This window comes from Physella acuta, unplaced genomic scaffold, assembly GCF_028476545.2.
Source record: "Physella acuta isolate Inbredline_101_S28 unplaced genomic scaffold, ASM2847654v3 ptg000548l, whole genome shotgun sequence".
Lineage (NCBI taxonomy): Eukaryota > Metazoa > Mollusca > Gastropoda > Physidae > Physella > Physella acuta.
The window spans coordinates 684,513-699,057 of record NW_026732067.1 but is presented as its reverse complement, the minus strand read 5'-3'; the positions used below and the strand labels follow the sequence as shown (position 1 = coordinate 699,057).

General features: G+C 36.3%; 2 protein-coding genes across 5 annotated transcripts; one reads left to right on the top strand and one right to left on the bottom strand.

Moving 5' to 3' along the window:
• Positions 1-1,760: 1,760 nt before the first annotated feature.
• LOC131946238 (arsenite methyltransferase) lies at positions 1,761-8,820 on the bottom strand. Of its 2 annotated transcripts, XM_059306922.1 has the most exons (10): positions 8,738-8,820; positions 6,735-6,914; positions 5,541-5,691; positions 4,701-4,837; positions 3,932-4,001; positions 3,607-3,688; positions 3,114-3,245; positions 2,658-2,803; positions 2,184-2,300; positions 1,762-1,941 (listed from the first exon to the last, which is right to left on the bottom strand). In XM_059306922.1, exons 2-10 carry the CDS (start codon positions 6,893-6,895, stop codon positions 1,864-1,866), a joined length of 1,074 nt encoding a protein of 357 aa, XP_059162905.1. In that variant the 5' UTR covers positions 6,896-6,914; positions 8,738-8,820; the 3' UTR covers positions 1,762-1,863. The 2 variants fall into 2 exon arrangements, with proteins under 2 accessions (XP_059162906.1, XP_059162905.1); XM_059306923.1 differs by lacking the exons at positions 5,541-5,691; positions 6,735-6,914; positions 8,738-8,820 and adding an exon at positions 5,283-5,298 and having other exon boundaries at positions 1,761-1,941.
• A 1,088-nt stretch (positions 8,821-9,908) lies between these two features.
• Positions 9,909-14,543, top strand: LOC131946230 (arsenite methyltransferase). 3 transcript variants are annotated; one of them, XM_059306906.1, is made up of 10 exons: positions 9,909-10,007; positions 10,756-10,949; positions 11,327-11,477; positions 11,571-11,707; positions 11,841-11,910; positions 12,044-12,125; positions 12,217-12,348; positions 12,539-12,678; positions 12,789-12,905; positions 13,288-14,543. In XM_059306906.1, the coding sequence occupies exons 2-10, from the start codon at positions 10,771-10,773 to the stop codon at positions 13,342-13,344; spliced, it is 1,065 nt and encodes a 354-aa protein (XP_059162889.1). In that variant the 5' UTR covers positions 9,909-10,007; positions 10,756-10,770; the 3' UTR covers positions 13,345-14,543. The 3 variants fall into 3 exon arrangements, with proteins under 3 accessions (XP_059162889.1, XP_059162887.1, XP_059162890.1); XM_059306904.1 differs by having other exon boundaries at positions 9,916-10,111; XM_059306907.1 differs by lacking the exon at positions 9,909-10,007 and adding an exon at positions 10,265-10,283.
• Positions 14,544-14,545: the final 2 nt, after the last annotated feature.

Sequence of the window (14,545 nt, the reverse complement as noted above, 5' to 3'; positions counted from 1 at the left end):
CCAGAGGGGGAGGAATGCAGGACCGGGTAGAGCTAGAAAGGAGACGGTTTTTTTTTTTTTTGGTGTGGCTTGGAGAGAACTTTTTATACCATAAATTGCAGTCGGCCTATTTTTGTTGGGTTTTATTTGGATTGACTCATTATTTTGGTTGATTTTTCTTCGAGTTAAGTTTTGCATTTTAGTTAATTCTGGCGTAGGTTTATTTTAAGTTTAGTTGAAGAATAAAGTACCTCATAGTTACCCGACTTGACTTTGTTTTTTCTTAGTCTAGTTTAGTTTGGTTTGTTTAGGTTCAGCAAACCCATTTGACCACGAAGGTGCACGGATGAGTGAATAAGATCACATCTCGGTTCCCCCCTTACATTTATTACAATAAGTTTTTAATTAGGAAAAATGACAATAAAAATGCTTTTTTAAAAATACAAAGCAAAAGTAGACCTATTTGTCACTCGCGAAATCTTAGCGACCTGTGCTATTATTAAAGAAAGCAAGTCCCCATCCCCCCCCCCCCCCCCCAGAGCATCTAAAATCTTATTATTATTATTACTACGTTTAAAAAAAATATTTTTATTTATTTTAAATGCACAGTAGAGCTATTAGTGAGTGAAAAGCTTGACAATCATAAATCCCACCGCCCCATCACCTAGATCTACCTGAAATGTATCGTTGCAAGTTAAATCATGACTGACTTAGGCCTAATTAGAAATGCAGGCATAATATTCTTTTCAACGTTGTTGCAAGCGAATGGATAAGTGAGATAAAATGTTGAGATACAGTGCAGCAGACTCTAAACGAGCATGCAGTTGAGCATAGTCTACGAGAAGCCGTCAATCTTTATCTTGTATTACCGCCGGAAATGCACTTTTTTCTTTGACCAACTTCAGCTCGTACTCGTAATAATAATAATAGTGAACATTTGATTGACTGTAGCGTTTGTTTAACAAAAATGCACATACCATAATTTGGTAGTTGAGACTGCCAAATGTATCATGGCTTGTGGTTGTTCCAATAGAAATGTATGAGATGGGGTCAGAGTTTCTTCCAGGCATCTCTCCGAAGAAAGTCTACCCCCCCGAACGAGATAGAATTTATATAGTAAACATACACTTTTACTAGTGTCCTCCCCACCCCCCCCCCCCGAAAATATCAAGTGCCCCCCCCCCGGAGAAAAAAGTCTGAAAGAAACGCTGGATGGGGTCGATCTATGCAAATAAATTAGGCTACTATAACGTTAAATAAAGTTGGAAGTGGGTGAATGCTTACTATATGCAGTGGCGTAGCGAGGTCGGGTGTCACCCGGTGCGGCACTTAATGGTGTCACCCCCCACAGACGTAGCAGCCCTTACCGGGACAGACTTCAAATTTTCGATTTGCACCCCCCCCCCCCCCTCAAACTTTCGATTTGCACCCCCCTCCCCCTCAAGTTTTTCTCTATATATTTTGCTATTTTTTGCCTTGGTGTAACCCCCCTAAATGGTGTCACCCGGTGCGGTCCGCACCCCCGCACCCCCCCCCCCCCCCTCGCTACGCCTCTGACTATATGTAATAGATAACGTATTTGTTTCCTGTACCACACTTTGTTTTTCAATCATCAAGTTAGGAGTGAACGGTATCTACATTGTGGGGCTGTAGGCAAAATATACTAGTGAAGGAGACAACATATCAGTTTCTAAGAAAACTATTTTGCAATAAATGCACAATAACAAAAAAAAAATCATCTAGTTCTATATTAAACATATTTAATGAGAAATTAAGCAACTAATAAACAATTCTAATGACTAGGCCTACGCAACATAAAAAAAAATCTTTAAAAAAAAACGATGTCTGTCTTCTCAGTCGATGTAACCATTTGTAATGTGAATCTCAAGCACAGCAGGATTTGCTGCCAGAACAAGCTGATTTGGATAAACTTTTTTCGATGTACGCAAATGGGTCGATATCCTGAAAAGTAACACAAGAAATGGGCACATAATTAACAAAATAAGATAAAAGTCAGTGATAATTATTTTCTTAATTTTTTTCCAATGCAATTAAATCTAGATCTAGATCCTGATAGGATAGATTCTAGAATCATATAAAAGAAAGCTGCAACAAATCTTTTTAAACTTTTAAAGAAGTGTTAAATTTCTAGAATCTAGACATTTATTAGTTGATTGTATGTTTTTGATTTTATCAGAACTCACAAGGTTCGGCAACTCTTGAGGGTCTTCCTTTGCTTGCTTCACCTCGAAGTATTTAGAGAATCGAGATGTTGTCAGGATTTCAGCCAGTATATCATCTATCGCCACTCTCTTGCCTGCCTGTTGAAATGAAACCCTTTTTTTACATTAATTTAAATTGTCGAAATAGACAAGTGAGAGTGGCTGTACTGGGGGTTATTTACATGTGTGACATGTTGAATTTAATTGAAAATAATGATTTACGCTATTGGCAATCTTGAACTGGTTTTCCAACCAATGGGAGGGTTCTACTATCAGAAAGATTATCAATCAGAGATGTGGGCAAATTTCTTATATATAATGATTTTGTGAAAGTACAATTGCGTGAATCGGGGTTTTAACATTTCACACATGGGTAATTGTGTTCGCCCTACACCAACAAATGGAAAAAAAAATTGTTTAACATGTAAGCAACAAAAATATATCAACTGAGGTTACCTTGAAAGTGTAAAGTGCATCAAATTTAAGCTCATCTTCGAAGCCCTTGATCTGGCCATTATAGATAGCCTCTGATGTCACTGAGAGGTTTGCCATGTTGGACTTCTTGAATAATCTGTAGCTTACTGAGGCGTAACGAACGTTTCCTGGGAAGATTGGAAAATAATGACAGATATGTTTAAATAATTTTATTGAAACAGAATTAGGGAGTGGGACCTAGGTGGCAAGACGATGAAAGGAAGACTAACAGTAAGCTCAGTCAAGATGGAGAGGGGAGGCTGGATGTGAAGAACGTAACGAGTTTGTTGGAAGTTTTGTCACAACTTTAATAAGCGAATAAGTATAATAATAAAGATTATCCATGCGTGCATGAATGTTGAGGGTCCAGCAATTTTTATTTAATTTTTACGTGATACGAAATTTACTGACAGAGCTAAGTTATCGTCAACTCATTACCCAGTCTTTGCTTGATGCCCTCGTCAAGAACTGGCATCAAATCAGCCCTGACAATCCGGGGAACGCTGAAACCAAGCTCTTCTGCTATGGCGTGGAGTTCCTTGTAGGTCAGGGCGCCTATCAGTCCTTCACCTGCTCACCACATAGACAGTTTTTAAGTTGGGATTTAAATGGTTGCAGGTTTAAGGAAAATGTATTTAAAATGTATTGTCCTCTAGCCTTGTTTTGAGATCTACAATTAAAAATATGAAGTTACTTTGTTTTTAAATTGCTACGTTGTTTTGTTATTTCCCTTTACTAACTTTCGCACTTTATCGACTACTATCATGTTACTGTCACTTCTTTCCCTTCCACCTGAAGACTTACTCGTAGAGAACAACTTTTAAGAGCCAAAGCTTAAGTGTCACCAGTAACTCACGTTTGGCAGCTGTACCACCCATACCGCTAGTAGATACGTTGCAACTCAGCAAGATTTCAACAACGGAATACTTACACCACATTATCTCATCATCCAACACATCACTAGGGAGGACACCATCACGGTACATATCACTAAAGTACAGTTCACCTCCAGGCTAAAATCACAGTTTATAAATGTTTGACTCGTGTTAGTAATTTACAAAACCATATATGAGTTGGGCTACTCTAAACAAAATGTCTTGACTACTATCACTATATATAGTAATTAATCCTTTTCATTTGTTTTAAAATGTGATATATATATATATATATATATATATATATATATATATATATATATATATATATATATATATATATATATATATATATATATATATATAGTAGGCCTATTTCACCTTCAGAGCCCGATAAGCTTCTCGCAGCACAGCCTTTTTATCACGACACAAACTAATCACACAGTTGGATCTGAGGAGGTTACAAACAATGTGATCATAATAATATGAATCGTAATGTGTTCACAAACCTGACGATCTGTGGGGCAAGTGAAGTAGAGTTCACCTGTTTCTGTGCGGTAAGCACTATGCCCAGCCGCTTTTATTTTTCCTTACTTGAGCTAGGTACCCATCAGAGCTGGGTGAACTCATGGATGTTCTACTGAAATGAGCCCGGATTCGAACTCGAGACTTCGGGTTAGCAGTTTACCTCTAGGCCACTCAGTCCAGGCCTGACTTATTTGTACACCAGCTCAGTTAAAGCTTTGAAGTCTTAGGACTGACACTATAACTCGACGGTTTACAGATATCTCAGTACGCCTTCTTAGCTACATGCTAAAACAACTCTGTAGATAATGATATATACTTGTATTGACCTCACTTAACTAAATGGAACGGCGGGGCTAGCAGTAGAGCGCTAGACTGCTAAACAGAAAGTCTCGAGTTCGAACGCGGGTTCATCATCTCCCCCCCCCACCCCCACAAGACAACGTCAAGTAAAATATACACTCTACTTCATCTGCCGAATGGATCGCTAGGATCTCTACAGGAATCTTTACTTTCACTTAACAAAACCTACTGCATTACCACCGACACTGGCCTATACTCCGCGCCTTTTCTATTTACATGAATTTGATTAATTCTGTCTCGATAGTGCCATGGAAGTACTCACACGATGACGTCAACGTAATTGTCATCTAGTCCAGCTTCTTCAAGTTTCTCCATGTAGCCTTTGACAAATTTCACATTTGGTTTAGAGTAGCCGTATTTCAAGGTGTGGTATTCGATCTTATCAGATGCTAGCTTCAACTGTTTGCGATAGTACAACATTTGACAAAGGTATTGTGATAGGTATTTCAAATCGGATATACAAACCCATAAATATGGGATTTAAAAAAAAAAAGTTAATTTATTTATGACAATGGAAATATGAATCTGGGAAATGGAATATATTTAATAACACGATAATAAGACTATTTGGGTGGTGGATAGAGATGTTATAAGTGATACATTTTGGCATTTTGTTTTAATATCTGTGGATGAGGGGTGGGGGTATGGAGAGAAGTGAAACCAACGCGTGAAAGGTCAAAACTGTCAAGATAATCAACTACATTTTATTACGTGCACAGACGGGCTGTTTGAAAATTGTTGCAATAAAATAATAAATTAGGACAGTGTGGCATAAAATCATGGCGGGAAAAGGCTACCCGCTAACCAGGGATTCTAAAAGTGGAAGAATCTAGAGATCACCTACCAATTCATCTGTCATGTCAAGGAAGAATCTAGAGGTCACCTACCAATTCATCTGTCATGTCAAGGAAGAATCTATAGGTCACCTACCAATTCATCTGTCATGTCAAGGAAGAATCTATAGGTCACCTACCAATTCATCTGTCATGTCAAGGAAGAATCTATAGGTCACCTACCAATTCATCTGTCATGTCAAGGAAGAATCTAGAGATCACCTACCAACTCATCTGTCATGTCAAGGAAGAATCTAGAGGTCACCTACCAATTCATCTGTCATGTCAAGGCCGACTACTTCTCCAGATTCGCCCACCAGGTTACTGAGAACAAAACAATCGCGACCACACCCTGAACCCAGGTCTAGAACCCGGGCCCCATCCAGGGCTTCCGGGTAAGAGGTGGCACATCCATAGGCTCTGAAAGTACAGTTAACTTAAAGCAGACTAGCTAAGGCGCTGTTTCAATGTAAACATCATACGTGAACACCAGCTCATCAGACTTGTACTAGATCTACCCAGTTATCTCCCGTTTTTGTGCAAAATTAGCTGTTTAAAACTAATTTACAAGCTAATATTAAAATTATGTTTTTTTGCATTGTCATTGGAAAAGATTAAACAGCAAAACTTAATAGAAATCGTTACATTAGAAAGGGTTCAGAATTCAGTTACAAAATTTTTGCACAAACTGGGTGGCAACATGCATTCATCATCATCATCACCATCATTATCGCCATCATCATCATCACCATCATCATCGCCATCATCATTACCATCATCATCGCCATCATGATCATCATCACCATCATCATCATCATCGCCATCATCATCATCATCATCATCACCATCCCTCAATGCCCATTGGCGCATGAGGCATCAACAATCAACAAGGGTGCGACATTTCATTGTGTCTCTATGAATAACCTCTGCCTATTAGGATTCTTCAACTCTTTCTCAATTGATCCTCTTCTTCTTTTGACCGTCCTCGCTTTTCTTTTGCCCTGTGGCTTCCATCTGAGATCAGTCTTAGTCTACTCTCACTCTTAGCACATGACCCACCCATCTACACCGTCTATGTCTGATAACTACGATTAATGGTTGAATGAGTGGATACAGAGGCGTAGCGAGGAAGCGGGGGCGGGGGGTGCGGACCGCACCGAGTGACACCATTTAGGGGGGTGACACCAAGGCAAAAAATAGCAAAATATATAGAGAAAAACTTGAGGGGGGTGCAAATCGAAAGTTTGAGGGGGGGGGGGGTGCAAATCGAAAACTTGATGGGGGTGCGAATCGAGGGAGGGGGGTGCAAATCGAAAATTTGAAAGTTTGTCCCCGGGAAGGGTCGCTACGCCTCTGGGGGTGACACCATTAAGTGCCGCACCGGGTGACACCCGACCTCGCTACGCCACTGAGTGGACATACATTGTGACCAAAGTTAAATCTTATAAAAAGGCACCAACTACCTGCTGGAGATGTCCACGTGAACCAGACCCAAGGCGTCCAGAACAAACTTGGGAAGTTTCTCAGTTTTTCTGGAACACTGAACAACGGCCGTTGTCTTCAGGTCGTCAGTGGAGGTCAGAATCTTGCCGTAATACTCTTTAACCGCCCCTTTTTCTTCCATAGCTGCCGGTATTGTTCTTCTATGGAAAGTTAGAACATTTTCAATTTCTTTCATAGACCGTAGATAATACCCTGGACGAAAGTCCAAACCAGGTGGTGTGATGCGCTTGCGGAAACCTACGTGTCTAACTGCTGGTAACATCATGGGTGATAGAAATGCTCAATTCTTAACCCTGTTCTGGTCTGTCTAGCATACCTATAGCTTGAACCAGTGATGACCTTATACTAGAAAGGGAGGGTTGCACCACCCTCTAATAAGATAATTATAGTGTTTCAATCAATCAATCAATCGTTCTCCATCCCCTGAGATCGTTAGGCACTATAGTTGATTTCCTTATTTCTGCCATCTTTCTCGGTCTTCTGCTGCTCTAATTAATCCTGCAACTGGGAGCCCAGTCCACTCCTTGATGTCTGCCATCCAATATCGTCTTTGTCCTCCCTGTCTTCTCTTTCTTGGCAATGTGTCTTGCATTTGGCAAGTTGGCTCGTGAGACATGCTCAAACCAACTCAGTTTCTTTAAGTGTTTATAATGTGTTTAACGAAATTTAAGGTTTTTTTTTAACATTTCTATATTCAGAAATTTCGTAAGCTCCACTTCTTCGAAGAAAATAGTCTGACCCCCCCCCCTTCCCTCCCTTAATTACTCGGAGTCCTTATTGGACAACAATGACTGTAGAAACAAAAATATTTTGCCATACAGATAAGCAAAAAATATACAACACATGCCCAACACCAACATCTGCCTAACTTGCGAGAGAATCAATCCATACACCCAGACAACACGGCTTCACCGCAACACGTGTTTGTCAAAGGCAATCGTTTTTTTTTAAAATGTGACAGTAAATAGCTTGGTGTGTGTGCATATTTTCGATTTGTATGTCTTCAGGTTTAAAGTCCAATTTGAACACATACATATTTTCTCGACTAACTGCTACAAAAGATTTTTTTTAAAAATAAAGTCCAAACGTTCAACACCCAAGGGGGTTGTCCATAAATGATGTCGTTTTAACGTCGTCCCCCCCCCCCTCCCCAATAACCACAGTTTTAATGTAAATAGTACATAAGCAATTTTCATCACTTGTTTTATGTCTCTATAAAAACAACAACCTATTCTACATCACAGTTTTTAACTACCCCCCTCCCCTGCGTCATAAAAGTCCGACCCCCCTCCCCCACCTCCCTTCCAAGATTAACACGTATATGTTGCCGCAGTTCGACCGCTGAACATAACGTAACATATAGCCTCTAACAGGTAGAGGGCCTATTTATTTAACATTAATCTAGAAAAATAATTAACGGCTAATTATCACTGTATAAATTCGGGTTTAAGTCAGACGTTAGTGCACTGTGCAGCCTACACCTAATCTTTGATCACAAGGTGAGGGTTGACAACCAAGCCAAAACCATAAACGACGACACGCTTTATATAGTGATTTTATTTTACCTTAGTCACTTTCCCTATAAACATAAACCACTCCCCACTAAAATGACGTCACACTTTAGCCTGCCCCCCCCCCCCTCTCAATTGCACCTAAAAAATAAAACAGCTATTTTTTTTTTTTAATTTCAAAGCTTCAAAACGCAAAATACTGCATACAATAAAATTAAAATTTACTTTTTGTAATACAAAAGTGTGATGCTATACTTTCTGAACATCCTCTACTCGAGCGCCTCACACATCGTCACTAAAGTCTGCCCCCCCCCCCCCCCCCCCAACATAGGTGTGCTTCAACTGTTATGGATGTTCACATAAACAGCATTTTGATTTAAAAATTAGACTAATTTTGCTACGTGGGCAAAAAAAAAACCCACCATGAAAAATAAAATAAAATGGTAACTTACTTTCTCTGCTATCTCACAGACAATGCAGCCAGATAAACGTCGAACGTTGGCCCATAAAAGCTAAAACTATCAGAGGGGGGTGAGTGGAAAAAAGGGGGGAGGGACTGATATTCAACAACGCAAACGGTGCGGTAGAACTACTGATCTGCCATTTTAAATTTCCATACCTTTTTTAAGGCCTACTGTTATTATTTTTATAGAATATTTTAAACATGCATAACTGTATAACCACATGACCTACTTAAGCTTATATGTAATAATTTCAACTTCGGACATTCAAGTAAACTTAAATAAATAATGTCATTATCCTTTTAAAGAATCTGAAATGTGTTTACTTTGGGAAATTCATCTTTCTTTCGTTTCTCCCAGATGGGCTTAATTTAATTGTCTAAATTGTGACATTTAGAATCTATTATGTAAAATGTCTTGTTAAGGCATTTGCTTAAATAATTATTTATTTAGGTGTTGCGAATGTAGGTTTGTAATTGTGGACTGACACAGAGGCATAGCGACCCTTCCCGGCGCCCGGGGACAAAATTACAATTTGGCGCCCCCCTCGGGAACAAACCTTCAATTTTCAAATTGCACCCTCCCTTCAAACTTTCTATTTGCACCCCCCCCCCCCCCCGCTCAAACTTTCCATTTGCACCCCCTCTCATATATTTTTTATATTTATAATGCAAAACTGCACCTAAAACGAGATTTTAATTTGTTTTTCCAACCCATTTTGGCGCCCCCTAAGGTCGGCGCCCGGGGACATATGTACCCCCCTGCCCCCCCCCCCCTTTCGCTACGCCTCTGGACTGACACGAGTGAAAGTAGATAATAAAACGTACAAAAAACTTTTACAATACCAAGTCTGTAAATGCACAAAAGAATAAATTAAATTTGAATTTTGAAAAAAATCTTTGCGTATTCGAATCGAAACTGTTATTAAAACGTACTTATGTCAAGGTTTATTAAATTGTATTTAATTGTAGGTATACGTGAAAACTATTTTTAGGCCACTCCAATAATTTAAAATAGTCTTGGTTTCAGTAGATAATTTTGCTGCCTCGATCTATCTTATGGCTAAAATATGTATAGTTTGACTTTGAAATAGGATAGAATCTAGACTAGATAGGTTATTTTATACCGAGGCTTAAATTAACCGAGTAGCCGCAAAACGTGAAGCATTTTTAACGTGACATGCCAACATTATTTTTCAAGTAACGGGAAAAACGGGAAGAGTATTTTTAGAAAATGTGAATCTTCCGTAGCAGTCCGCAAAGTAATAAATTGAAGAATTTTATCTCTACTTATTCTCTAGCCTGGGTCTTGCTTAGAATCTTTAGAGTTTAGACCAATAATTAATTACAATTGTTCTAATAATACGTGAGTAAACATTTTATTTTATATAAATGGAGAATTTCAAATCAATGACCGACAATGTCAGTGTTATCCTTATAACAATAATTTTTTAAAACATAATCATTATATTAATATATTAGCAGACGCTACTAGAGACAGTACTAGGGCAGGAGGAGAGAGGAGAGGGGAGATTCAGGTATAAAAGTTAATAGAGTAAGGCTTAGTGTTGTGGCCTTTTGTGTCGAGCAGAAAGGTGGACGGGGGTCGAGAAATATGACGCGTCTTAGCATTTTGTGTGTATTTTAATTAAGAAAAACTTTTGTCTAAGAAAATAAGTTATTTTTTAGATGAGAAAAAGGTGAGGGGTTTGAGCTATGGTATTTCACGGGGAGTAGGGGTGGAGAAGAGTTTTAAAAAAAAAATAATAACAGTGTAATTGTAAACAAAAAACACGGTGAACAAAAGTAAGTTATGGGCAACTTTTATTATAGTCTTATAGACCTAGGCCTAATTAAATTAGTAGGCCTAGTAAGCAGGTCTACTTATAAAATTTAATACATAAGCCTAAATAATAGGCCTCAATTAAAGAAAAAAAATATTTCACCTGGTTGGCATACTGATACTGTTTTAAAAAAACAAACACTTTAAATTAATATAATTTTTTTCAGAATATTGTTTAAGAAATGGCTGATGCAGCAGCACCAAACAGCCTTAATACTGAAGAAGTAGTAAAAAATTATTATGGAAAGAAATTAAATGCATCCTCTGATTTAAAGACAGGCGCATGTACATCCCAACCTTGCAAGTATCCTAAATTTATCAGAGATGCAATGAGTCTTGTCCATGAAGAAGTTACTTCAAAGTAAGTAACTTAAAACTTAATGTTTGCTTTTAGTAATGTGGTCAAAATGAAAGCAGATGCACTGGCTACAATTACTCTTAGCTGGACAACCCGGGGCAAGAGAAAATGAAGGCAGCCAAAAGAAGAGAAGATTATTGGCAATATTGGAGAATGAGTCAAAAGAGGGTGGCTTATATTGTACCAACAGGCATAGGTTAAATATAGAGAGAGAATATATTGGCACTAATTTTTTGGTACCTTGTGCATTAATGGGCATTGAATTCAGAGATGATGAATAACAAATATAATATCTTTACAAATAGAAATGATTTTTTCTCGTTCAATTAAAGCCTCAGTGTTTTGTATATTGATCTTTAAAAGTTGAATATTTAATATAGGTATTATGGATGTGGGCCTGTATTCCCTCCTGCTTTAAAAGGAGCATCTGTTCTTGATTTGGGCAGTGGTAGTGGCCAGGATTGCTATATCCTCAGTAAATTAGTCGGTCCTGATGGTTCTGTTACTGGGCTAGATATGACTGATGAACAGGTAAATCTGCAATTTTATTTTACCATTAATTATTTACACTTAAAATAATTACCTGAAGAGTAGTGGTAGAGTTTTTTCTTTTTTAAATTTCAGCTTGCTGTTGCTAACAAATACATTGATTACCACACTCAACTGTTCGGTTATTCCCAACCTAACATTAGCTTTGTTAAAGGCTATATGGAGAAAATGGAAGAAGCTGGTATAGAGAATAATAAGTTTGACATCATTGTGTAAGTATTCACATGTTAAACAATCTTTGGTATCTATACTTTTATGATAAATTGTATTAAGTTTAGCAGTCTCCTTTTGAAATATAATACCAACAGTGGTTTAAAACATAATATTTTTATAATTTAAAACTAGATCAAACTGTGTTATCAATCTTTCGCAAGACAAGAGAGCTGTACTGAAAGAAGCTTACAGGACACTGAAGGTATTAACTTGTATTGTAAATCAATTTCTGTTTTCTTTTCAACAATTTGTAGAAATTGTGTGATACATATTTTTTAAATAAAGATTTTTATTAATGTTGAATAAATAATACATTTTTACTATTTATTTCATAGACTGGTGGAGAACTGTATTTTAGTGATGTTTATGCTGATCGTGATTTGCCACCTGAAATAAGAAACCACGAGGAATTGTGGTGTGAGTTTTTTTTTTACATTTATTGTGGATATAGATTATAACATTAAAATTCTATACTTTGTTACTTGCCTGTCAATAACCTTTCTAAAAGGTGAGTGTGTTGTTGGTGCATTGTACTGGAAAGATTTGTACAAACTGGCAAAAGAGATTGGCTTTTCAACTCCTCGGCTTGTAACTGCTGGACTGTTTTCAATAGATGACAAAGACTATAAAGATTTCTTGGGTTAGTGAAAATTTAATTGTTGACAAAATTGAAGTAGTGGTATTTTTAGATTATGATAATTTTATTTCTAACTTTATACTTATCTATGTGATATACTTATTTGATTTTTTAAGGTAGAAGAAAAAATTACAAATATGAAATGCACTCAATAATAAACTAGTCTTAACCTAGTGTGTATGCATTTATTCAGGAGAGGCCAAGTTTGTTTCTGCAACATACAGTCTCTTCAAGCTTCCATCTGAGCCTGTTCCAGAATCAACTGTAGTTTATAATGGAGAAATTGAAGGCTACGAGGAACAATTTGCATTTGATCACGGCATCACATTTAAGGTAGAATACAGAATCTGTGGTGTATTTAATATTTGATTTCAAACACATTTTCAAAGTTTCACTGGATTTTTCTTTCCATTTACACTTGTCTTCTTGTATTATTTGTCCAGAAAGGGGAAGAATGCCATGTAAAGCCTGAACTGGCTAACATACTCACTAGTTCACGATACAGGACATATTTTAGCATAAGCCCTGGTGAAAAGGGACCATGTAAATGTGCAAAACTGGTAATTATTTTTTTTATGCTTTCTTTCAACACTTACTTGTTTCATCTCAATGCCAGCCATTTGCAAATTTCAGATAATTGTTTCAGATTGTAGAGATACATTTAACTATCATTTCTCCTATTACTTCTTATTAAATAAAAAACAGCACCAAAAGTTATTACAATTATAACCCTGAAAGAAGCAACTATTTAATTAAAAAAAAAAGATGACACATAGTTCAATTGAAATGTTGAGACAGAATCACAAAAATACCACAAAAAAAAGAATCTTGTTTATGAATTTTAAATTTTGATGTATATAGTAAATATTAACCAAGTAAAAAAAAATCAAAATATTTTAAACTTCTAACGCAGAAATTCGACACATTTATTTTATTTCACAGGATAAAGATCCATTTGATTACTGTACTGAAAGAGGCAACAAAAAGGGTTGTTGCTAATAACAGTAACTAACACAGGCCTTTAATATGTGGTGAATGTGATTTGATACTTGGAATCATCTCTAATTTGTGAACATTTTTATTTATCTTTAATTCCAAATAATTGCCTTTGGTAATTTATAATTTGATGTATTTTAAGGTAATAAAAAAAAAGTACTAAATAAATTATTCATATATTCTTAAAAATGCAAGCCATACTTAATGATTAAATGAATTTGTTAATAATCATAACCCTTCATTTGTAACATTTTCTCTTCATAAATTTGGTTCCAGTCTAAAGAAAAGATTGTTAAAAGAATTTAGGTCTATTGAAACTTTTAAAATTCTGAAACATCATTTTTTTTTCTGTTTTCAATTGTATTTGCTTCAAACATAAAATCTTCAGCTCCTTTCTTCATTTTTATTTTTTAGCACAATGTTTAGCTCTGATGTCATATTTTGTTCTGGCATATGGATTGGATAGTTTTTAAGATTATTATTTTTTAGTAACTCCTGTTTGCTTTTGTCATGGATTTTATTTCAAGATGTTGACACTTCATTGTTTTACATAATATGATGTGACTAAACCACAGTTTAGCATGTATGGGTTTAATAATCTGTAAGTCCAATAAGAAAATGATTGCCTTGTTCATATTAACAATGAATTTGTTATTAATGTTTTACTAATTAATACATTGTTATTAATAATGTTATTAATTCACAATCCTGATTTATCATAAAAACTTAACTGTTACCATTCCAGTTAGTTCTAAGAAATAATCAATATCATAAAATGTAAGCAGTGTTTCTTTTAGCCGCAAAATAGAAAAAGCTTATCTTCCCTGAGAAAGATGTCTGGATGATATACTGAACTTAGGCAACTAAATGGGAAAATAAGTTTTCTAAATCAAGACATGGTACTGGTGATTTTACTGCATGCCTCAATCAGCCTACCATTTTGTGTAATTTGATAATTAGTGTTGCAGAGTTAATTCAATTTTAGAATAGCAATGCAGTACAATATTTTTTAAAAAATTGTGTTATTACAAAGTCATAAATGTGGAATAAGATCCTTGTATCAACAACCAAATGTTGTAATCCATTGCTTACGTTAGAACAATCTTCTTTAAAAGTTTCCATTGCAATTGAAGACCTTCAGAGATAATTAAAAATAGTTACTAAGAAAACACAGACCATGTAATAAAGTTTAATAAAACTTCTT

Bases quoted from the DNA above. Each gene is read 5' to 3' on its own strand.
- LOC131946238 (XM_059306922.1), bottom strand. From the start codon at position 6,895: ATGGAAGAAAAAGGGGCGGTTAAAGAGTATTACGGCAAGATTCTGACC. The intron at 4,838-5,540 runs GTAGGTGACCTC...TATCGCAAACAG, and splicing joins TTGACATGACAGATGAATTG to TTGAAGCTAGCATCTGATAA. The intron at 1,942-2,183 runs GTGAGTTCTGAT...GTTACTTTTCAG, and splicing joins CTCAAGAGTTGCCGAACCTT to GATATCGACCCATTTGCGTA.
- LOC131946230 (XM_059306906.1), top strand. From the start codon at position 10,771: ATGGCTGATGCAGCAGCACCAAACAGCCTTAATACTGAAGAAGTAGTA. The intron at 12,679-12,788 runs GTAGAATACAGA...TTATTTGTCCAG, and splicing joins ATCACGGCATCACATTTAAG to AAAGGGGAAGAATGCCATGT. The intron at 12,906-13,287 runs GTAATTATTTTT...TTTATTTCACAG, and splicing joins CATGTAAATGTGCAAAACTG to GATAAAGATCCATTTGATTA.